The 9,717-nt window shown below is 49.4% G+C and overlaps 1 protein-coding gene across 1 annotated transcript in view; it reads left to right on the plus strand.

Annotated features, from left to right (window-relative positions):
• The window catches only part of OTOG (otogelin), a 104,812-nt gene that overhangs the window by 27,818 nt on the left and 67,277 nt on the right, over nucleotides 1-9,717 (plus strand). The window contains exons 20-23 of the mRNA XM_017525822.2: nucleotides 1,218-1,410; nucleotides 3,024-3,098; nucleotides 3,336-3,379; nucleotides 4,822-4,975. Coding sequence (XP_017381311.1) covers nucleotides 1,218-1,410; nucleotides 3,024-3,098; nucleotides 3,336-3,379; nucleotides 4,822-4,975 — 466 coding nt within the window. The remainder of the gene's footprint in view (nucleotides 1-1,217; nucleotides 1,411-3,023; nucleotides 3,099-3,335; nucleotides 3,380-4,821; nucleotides 4,976-9,717) is intronic.

Genomic DNA, 9,717 nt, shown 5'->3' on the forward strand with positions numbered 1-9,717 from the left:
TGGGATTACAGGCACGCGCCACCATGCCCAGCTAATTTTTTGTATTTTTAGTAGAGACGGGGTTTCACCATGTTGACCAGGATGGTCTCGATCTCTTGACCTCGTGATCTACCCGCCTCGGCCTCCCACTGCATTGCACCTTTCTAAAGACCACTGGCTGTTACCCTGGGGTTTGAGTACATATACTCAAGTCATGAACCAGCCCCTACCCATCCCTACCCTGACCCTGGGCTCTGCACCTTCCCATGTCTTCGTCACCTCTGTGCCCCCAGCTCTAGCACAAGGCCTGACTCTCAGTGAGCTTTTAGCAAATGTTTGTTGAATAAATGAAAAAGGCCCTGTACTGGGAGTCAGGAGGCCTGAGCTCTGTTCCAGCCCTGCAGGTAACTTGCTGTGTGTCCCCAAGCAGGGCTTTGATGCTCTCTGAACCAGAGTTTCCCCAAAGGGGATTGGACAGGACCACTGGTTATTAACCCTGGCTGCATATTAGGGTTTCCATAGGAACTTTCAAAAGATTCATGCATCTGGGCCACATCGAGTGTCAACTAAGGCAACAGATCTGGCAGTGAGGCCCAGGCATCAGCATTTTCAGAGGCTCCCCAGGTGGCTTCGATGTGTAGCCTGGGTTGAGAATAGCTGAACTTGATGGTCTCAGTGGATCTACTGGATTTCACAGCATGTAGGAGACTCTGTGGGGAGTGGGACGGTGGCCACGCTGGCTGGTCTCGAACTCCTGACCTCAAGTGATCCGCCTGCCTCAGCCTCCCGAAGTGCTGGGATTACAGGCATAAGCCACTCTGATTTTTGAGTTTTGACATGTAATAAGCTGTACAGCTAAGATCTCAGGCAGGTAAAGTCCGCAAAGGACAGTGGTAGGCACTGTGGTGCATCCAAGCTAAAACACTACTAAAGCTGGAAATAAGTGCAGTGGCATTGCAGGATACAAGAGCAATATTCAAAATTCAATGATATTTTAATATCAGGCTGAACTTGGTAGAAGGGTCCACCGATGATTTGCCATTCTGGCATATTGGTAGGCAGTGGCACTCTGGAGTCAGACCTGGGTTCAAATTCCGCCTCTGACTTTGACCTGCTGTGTGACCTTGGGCAAATGTCTTAACTTCTCTGGATCTCCATTCTCCTCATAGATTGACAGCCCCACTCCACACAACTGTGGGGGTGAGGGAAACAAAGCATGGCCTCCCTTCTCACTGCAGCACTGTCCTGTGAGGCCACCAAGGAGTATAGCCCCTGTGTGGCCCCGTGTGGACAAACCTGCCAGGACCTGGCCAGCCCTGAGGCCTGTGGGGTTGATGGTGGCGATGACCTGAGCAGGGACGAGTGTGTGGAGGGCTGTGCCTGCCCACCAGACACCCATCTGGACACCCAGGCTGACCTCTGTGTCCCCCGGTGAGTGGGCCAGCTTGACCTCTGGGTTGGGTGGGCCGGTGAGGCCAAGGATCTCCATGACATCTGAGACTGGGGAACCTGGCTGGGCCTCTCATGCCCCTGCTTCCCCACACAGTTGCAGGCCAGACCTTGGTGGGTAATGTGGGTGGGCTCCCTCCTTGTGGTCTCCCTCCCAGCCTTGGCCTTCGGGGCATTCCAGCAGCTTCCTCACAAAGCAGAACAACCCCACAGAGCCCAAGGGCCCTCTCTCTCCTCACTCCCCTCTCCTTCCACAGCATTTATTGACTTTCTAATATGTTCCAGACATTTCTAGGCCTTGGGAATTCAGAAACAAACAAAGCAGAGTTCTGCCATCCTGGGGCTCACATTCTAGGGTGGCAAGACAGACAGACAAATGAACAGACACTTAATGGACAGGTGGCAGCAAGAGCTGTTGAGCCAAGTAAGGCACAGTGAGAGTAGGGAGGCCCGCTCCTGGTGCGTTACTTGAGGTAGGCCTGGAAAGCAAGGCCTTTCTGCTGAGGTGAGGTCTGAGCAGAGGCCTGAGGGAGTGAGGGAGGGGGCTCCAGGAAGAAGGGGTGGCCCAAGGTTCAGCTTGTTCTCGGTGTGGCTGGAGGGCAGAGCAGGAGGAGGAGAGTGGGAGGCGGTGGCCCCATTTGATTCTGGGGTAACTGGCAAGGTCCTTGGTCCCCTGCAGGTCTCTGTTTCTCTGTCTATAAAATAATACCCATTTTATTGGTGGTTTTCAAATGGCGGGCCTCTTTAGGGTAAATAGGAATCACTCACAGTCCTTCCCAAACTACAGAATCCTCCCTTGAGACCCAGATGTGTGCCTGGCAGCTCCCACCCCTGTACGCTGAGTGCTGCCATCAGAGGGTGTCTGTGTGGCTTGCCAGGGAGAGGAGGCAGTCGCTGATCAGCACTGGGGCTGGAGGAGTTCCGGCATCCCGTCCATGACTCACTGCTCTGCTCCAAGACTGGCACGTGCCTGTAATGGGCAGGTTCTGTGGGAGCTGTGTGAGGAGGAAACAGGCTTTGCCATTAGATGACCTGCAGAAAAGAAGAGAGACAGCACAAGAATCCCTACCTTACAGAATCCCTGCGAAGAATCAATGAGATAATGTATGCAGAGGGCCTGGCTAGGTGTCCCTGGCCAGAGTTCAATGTACTTAACAACCAGTGCAGCACAGGCACTGAGCAATTAGAATGGTCGCTGGGCGTGAGTGACCAGGATGCCTGCGCCAGGCTGCAGCACCCACTTAATATCTGCCCCATTCCTGACTTGGAGTGGGCTCAGGAGCCATGCTCCTGTTCGTTCTGCCCCTCCCTTCCTCGGTCCACATGAGCTGGCTGCAGGAGACTGTGGAGACCAGTAACTGTCCTTGTCTAAGCTTGGTGCATGGCTCTGAACTGGGGACCCAGCCCTGACCTCTGTCCCTGGTGCCAGGCAGACTTTTCTGCTCGCTGGTGATGTGTCGCATGTCACCATAGACACCATTACTTTTCCCTGTGTTCTTATGCCCCTGGTTGGCTGAGGGTGCAGTCCCTTTCCTTGGCAGTCCCTGCTTCAGCTCCTGAGCCTGCTCACCTTTCTCTGCTCCTGCTTTTTATAGGAACCAGTGCTCCTGCCACTTCCAGGGAGTGGACTATCCCCCCGGAGATAGCGACATCCCATCCCTGGGCCACTGGTGAGCTCCGTGGGTAGCAGCCTTCTTGCCCTCTCTTTAAAGGGAGGCTGCTGACTGAAGACAGTGCGGCTGAGTGGAACTTTCTGTGAAGGGACACCCAGTCCTGCTCTGTGCAGGGAGGGGCAGTGAGTGAGGATGTCTATCTGAACTCTGCAGTGACCCGAGGGCGGCGATATGGGGTGTCTAGGTCCTGCAGTGATTGGGACGGCTAACCCTGGGGGCTTTCTCTCTCTACAGCCACTGCAAAGATGGAATCATGAGCTGTGATAGCAGAGCTCCAGGTAAGGGTGACTGGAGGGGTGGAGCCTTTCTGGGGGCTCCCCATGGTAAAGGAGAGTAGGGAGTGGGGCGCTGATCAGGCCGTAGCAAGCCTACTCAAGGTTTTGCCTTACACTGGGCCTTCCGTGTTCCTTGCCCTCATAGCAAAGACTCCAGCTTGGAGGGTGGCACCTGAAACCCTGTCTCAGCCTCAGCCCCACCCTAGTGGCTGTCTCTGATGCTTGTGGAGGAGAGGCCGAGACTCTGTCTTCCTCCAGAGCAGCCACCTGGGGCAACCACGTTGGGTGTCTGGGCAGTTTCTTGACTTCGAGTCCTGATTTCCTCTGTCTGAGCTGTCATGTATCTACTGAGGCAGACTCTGCCCAGGACAGTGCTGGGGGTGGGGTCACAGAGGTGGGCAGGACAGCCTGGGCTTTTGAGACCCTCCTAGGCAACAGAGACAGGGATGGGGCAGAACAGTGAGGGGGCAACCTTCGAGGGGCTGGGAGGTTGGGGAGGCCCTGGGGGCTGGAGCATTCAGGGAGGGCTTCCTGGGGTGGAGGAAGGGATCGGAGAACAATCGTACGGTAGGTGGTTAGGAGCAGGGCCTCCAGAGTCATCCGGCCTGGGTTCAAGTCTTCCCCGACACTCACTAGCTGTGCAGCCCTGGGCCACCCACTTTATCTCTCTGGGCCTTCATTTCCTCTTCGGCCATAGCCTAGATTCCTGAGTCCTCCCCATGTTTTGTGTATATTCCTGGAAGTGCTTTTCCTTTGGTGACTTCTGGCTTTGGATTTCTGCCTCTTTGGGACTTTTTTCTAACCTCTTGTGCCTGTTCCTTTCTCTCTGGTTCATCCCAGCCTGGGCATGGAACTCAGCTCCTTTTCGTTAATTTTCCTAAAAAAGATCACTCGCACAGTATGAATGTGCAGGGCAGACCTTCCTGAGGGCTCAGGGAGAGAGGGTGGGTTCATGTCACAGAATTAATGGTAACAGGACGGTGACTCTCCTGGTTGTTCAGAGTCCTCTGGTCCCACTGCCACACTGATTGCTCATCCTCTTGCTAGCCCCTCTCCCGGTCCCTCTGGGGCACTTCTCACTTTATGATGACTTTGGGGAGGAGAAGTGGCTTCACTCCATTATTTGGGAAAATGGGGGGGCAATAATAATTCCTAGAGTTGTTGCAGGCTTCAATAAGATGACGTGGGGGACGTGCCTGGAGCAGCCTGGTATGGGGGACGGGCAGCGATGCTTCCTGGTGGCCGTGGTCCTGTTGTGTGACAGATAGCACACATCTATCCCCCCGTGAGGCATATCTGGGAAACCAAGCAATGCCCAGGAGCAGCAGGACCAGGAGGAGGCTTCTGAGCCCATCTCCCCCTCCCTCCATCCTCCTGCTGCTGCCCCTGTAGCCCAGGAGCCCATCCTGAGGCCCCGAGCCCTCTGCTCCCATCTTCTCTTCCAGCTGCTGCCTGCCCAGCAGGCCAGGTCTTCGTGAACTGCAGCGACCTGCACATGGACCCAGAGCTGAGCAGGGAGAGGACGTGCGAGCAGCAACTGCTGAACCTGAGTATGTCGGCCCGTGGCCCCTGCCTCTCGGGCTGCGCCTGTCCCCAGGGGTAGGTACTCATGCTGCCTTGGGCCCACGACTCTGAAGGCTGGTAGAACCAAGGGCCACAGGGTGGAGTGGGGGCAGGGAAAACATCACACAGCCTTGTAGGAAGGCACTGGCCTGGGCTGGCCAGCCACAGCCATCATGGCCAGCGAGGAGTGTGGAAAGAGGAGGGGCTGGGGATCCAGCCTGGAGTGTGCCCTGTAGGAGGGAGAGCCCTGGGTACCCATCTGTGAAATGGAACCATCATCACGCCCAGCACCTTCACAGGCTGCTGTGAGAAATCAATGAGCTCGCTCAGTGGAAGTACTGAGAGGGGTGTCGGGCACGCTGTGGCGCTGCCATGGGTTGGCCACTGGAGAGGAAACCCAGATGCAGCTCTTAGCCCCTTCCCCTCAGGAGGAGGGTCGATGCCTCCGAAATACTCAGAGACGAAGACCCCACCTGGAGAAAACTGTCCCCTTCCCAGGTCCCCCAAACCCTGCCATTAAAGCTGTGAGAGCTGCGTGGTCAGGCTCTATGGGCATGCCTGTGTGGGCTCTGCACACTGAGGTGGCCCAGGGCCCAGCACCCAGCTCTGCCCCTTCTCATTCCCAGGTCTGAGCTGAGAAGACAGCTGGTACCTCATCTCCTGGCTCAGCAACACCGGGCTGTGACCTTCGGCCTGTGCAGAGATTAGTGGTCACTTGGGAGTCATGGCCCAGGCCTGGTAGCCAAGGAAAATGAGATGGGGGTCAGGGCGTCTAGGGTGGCAAGGGGAGGGGACAGTCAGTTGGAGCTTTACTGTTTCTAAGACACTTGGGTGTTGTTACCCCTTTCAGTCTCAGAGCATCCATGATAGAAAGGAGGGGAGGACCATGATGCGCATTTTGCCAATGAAGAAACTGAGGCCAGGGCAGGGTGGAGGGAAGTGGTACCCAAAGAAACAGGACTCAAACCCAAGTCTCCTTACTCCAAGCCCAGCCGCTGGCCCAGAGCACGTGAGGTCCAGGGTCTGGTCCCCTACACAGAGATCATAATGTAGGTTGTGAGCCTGCCCCTTTCAGGCAAGAGTGTCTGAAAGAGAACCTGCAAGCAATCCTACACCTGGCCATCTGCTGCCATTTGGGACCCGGAGTGACATGTGAGGAGTATCTTTGTCACTGAAGGTCCCCTTGTGACGCCATCCTGTGTGCACAGCCTGCCTCTCAGCCTGAGGTCAGGAAAAGCCAGGGCGCCTGGGGTCAGGAACCGAGGGTCACTCACTGCCAAGGGTGGTGGCAAGGCCACAGAGGCACAGTGGAAAGGGTGCCGGACTGGAGGCTGGGAGACTGGGCTCTGGGCTCAATTTGGCCGATGACCCATTGCGTGCTGTATCAAAGCCCCGCTAAGGAGTTTGTCAAAGTGAAATTGGTACTGTCTCAATTTGTAAGGGAAGGGCAGGCATTTTCTACTATCCTGGGACATCTTGTTGCTGGGACAGGGCTCCCAAAGATGCCTAAGCATCCTTAACAACCCCTGCCTAGGACCCTTGGAACCCATGATCACCTCTGTGTATGAGAGTTCTGGCTGTCTGGTCACCATGACCTTCTCTGTAATGTGTCTAAGAATCTCCAAAGAATGGTCTGTGGTTGTCTGTACACCTCCATGCTTTTTGCATCTGGGAACTGAGCCAAGGGCCCTGGGGCCCCTAGGCCGTGAGACACAATGAGCACAGATTCTGGAGTCAGGCTTGAACCCCGGTTCCACCACTTCCCAGGCTGGTCTCAAGAGATCCTCCCAAAGTGCTGGGATTACAGGTGGGAGCCACTGCAGCTGGCCAGCCTTACAATTTTAGCTTTTACATTTAAGCCCATGATCTATTTAAAATTATTACATTTTACATATGTTGCAAAATGTAGTCAAGGTCTATTTTTTTTTTTTTTATGGACATCCAGTGGTCGTAGCCCCATTTTTTAAAAAAGACTTTCCTCTCCCATGTAATTGCTTTGGCATTTTTGTGAAAAATTAATCGACTGTATACACATGGGTCTATTTCAGAACTCTACTCTGTTCTATTGATCTGTTTGTCTGTCTTTATGCCAGTATCTACTCTCTTGATTTGTGAAGCTGTACTGTAAGCCTTGAAATCAGGAAGTGAGAGTTTTTCAAATTTTTTCTTTTCTTTCAAAAAGTTGTTCTAGGTCTTTGCATTTCCAAATAAATTTAGGATCATCTTATAAATTTCTACCAAAAAAAAAAAAAAAAAAAAAAAAAACCTCTGAGGTTTTGAATGAAATTGTGTTGAATTTGTAAATCAATTTGAGGAGAATTGACATCTTAAAACCAGTAAGTCCTCCAAACCACAAATATGGTATTATTTTCCTATTTATTGGTCTTCTTTAATTTCTCTCAGCAATATTTCATAGTTTTCATGTAAAGGTTTACACATTTTTTCATTGAATTTTTTCATAGCTATTTGCTGTTTATGTTGATGTTATAAATGGTATTATTTTATTAATTTTCCATTTTTTTATTGTCACAATATAGAAATACAGTCAATTTTCACATATTGACCTTGCATTCTGCAATCTTGCTAAATCTATGAGTTCTAGTGTTTTTTTTCTTTTTTTTTGATAGATTCTTTAGGATTTCAGTAAGTGATCTTGTCATCTGTAAATAAAGATAGTTTTACTTCTTTATTTAAAAATTTTGCATCTCATATGTTCCTTGCCTTATCGTGCTGTATTGGACTTACAGTATACTTTTGAATAGCAGTGATAGAAGTAAAAATCATTGCTTTTGTCTTATTTTGGGTAAAGCAGCCAGTCTTCTACCATTAATTCTAACATTAGTTGTAGTTTTTTTGCAAATGATTTTTACCAGATTGGGGTAGTTTCTTTTTATTTCTATTATGGTGCAAATTTTTATAATAAATGGGTATTGAATTTTGTCAATTGATTTTTTTTTTTTTTTTGAGATGGAGTCTCACACTATTGCCCAGGCTGCAGTACAGTGCCGTGATCTTGGCTCACTGCACCTCTGCCTCTCAAGTCCGAGTGACTCTCATGCTTAAGCCTCCAGAGTAGCTGGGATTACAGGCATGGGCCACCACCTCTAGCTAATTTTTGTATTTTTAGTAGAGGAGGTTTCTCCATTTTGGCCAGGCTGGTCTTGAACTCCTGGTCTCAAGTGATCCTCCTGCCTTGGTCTCCCAAGTGCTGGGATTATGTGAGCCACTGCACTCAGCCTGTCAATTGATTTTATTTATTGGAATATCGTATGATATTTTCCCTTTATTTTATAAATGTGGCAAATTACATTGGTTGATTTTTAAAATCTTAAACCAGGCTTACATTCCTGAGATAAACCCTAGTTGTGACTGATGTCTTATTTAATATTCTATGGTCTGTGGTTTTCCATACTTGAAATGTTTTGTCTGATTTTGGTATCAGATTAATGCTGGTCTTATAAAATGAGTTGGGAAGTATTATTTTGCTTTCAATTTTTGGAGGAGTTTGTTTAAAACTAGCATTATTTCTTCCTTAAATACCTGGTAGAAAATTTACCAATCTTGGAGGAGTTTTAACTTCAAATTTAATTTCTTTAAAGATATTGGGCTATTCAGTTTACCTATTCCTTCTTGGCTGAATATTTATAGTTTGTGCCTTTTAAGGAATTTGTTCATTTCATCTAAGTTGTCAAATTTATTCACTTAACATTGTACATACTATTTCCTTATTTTCCGTTTACCATCAGTAGAATCTATAGCAATATCTCCTCTTTGTTCCAGATATTGGTGATTTGAATATTTCCCCTGCCCTTTTTATCATTCAGTTTAGACAGGGGTTTGTCAATTTTATTGGTCTTTTCAAAGAAGCAACATCTGGTTTTGTTGATTTTTCTGCATTGTTATTCTGTTTTCTATTTCACTAATTTCTGATCTTATATTTATATGTTTATTTATTTTTGAGATGGAGTCTTGCCCTGTCGCCCAGGCTGGAGTGCAGTGGCATGATCTCGGCTCACTAAACCTCAGCCTCCCAGGTTTAATGATTCTCCTGCCCCAGCCTTCTGAGTATCTGGTATAACAGAAGCACACCGCCACGCCCTGGTTAATTTTTTGCATTTTTATTGGAGATGGGGTTTCACTGTGCTAGCCAGGATGATCTCAATCTCCTGACCTCGTGATCTGCTCGCCTCGGCCTCCCAAAGTGCTGGGATTACAGGCGCAAGCCATCGACCTGGCCATCTTTATTTCTTTCTATTTACTTTGGATTTAGTTTGCTCTTGTATTTCTAATTTAGAGCTTTTATTTCATTCCTTTCCATTTTGCATCCTGACCTGGACATTCTGGCCACTTCAGAAGCCCTGAACCCCATTTTCTGTCTGCTCTCCTCAGGGAGACATCGTGCTGTGCTTGGGTTCCATTATCCTGTACTATAGTCCAGAAAGTGACTCCAGGCAGAAAATCTGGATACAGGAGCAATTAACAGGAGACTCCCTTCAGTAAAATGCCTGTAGCACCCTTTCTTTTTACCTCTTTAAGCCATGTGCTTGTATTCTTTTCAAAAATAAGAAGGTTGAGTAACTTGTTTTAGTTAGATCCTGGATTTGAACGAAAAATTATTTATTGCCAAAGTTTGTGTTCTTTTTTTTCCCCCCATTTGTTTATTTTATTGCATTTTAGGTTTTGGGGTACATGTGAAGAACATGCAAAATTGTTGCATAGGTACACACGTGGCAGTGTGATTTGCTGCCTTCCTCCCCATCACCTACATCTGGCATTTC

Source organism: Cebus imitator, unplaced genomic scaffold, assembly GCF_001604975.1.
Source record: "Cebus imitator isolate Cc_AM_T3 unplaced genomic scaffold, Cebus_imitator-1.0 Scaffold39, whole genome shotgun sequence".
Lineage (NCBI taxonomy): Eukaryota > Metazoa > Chordata > Mammalia > Primates > Cebidae > Cebus > Cebus imitator.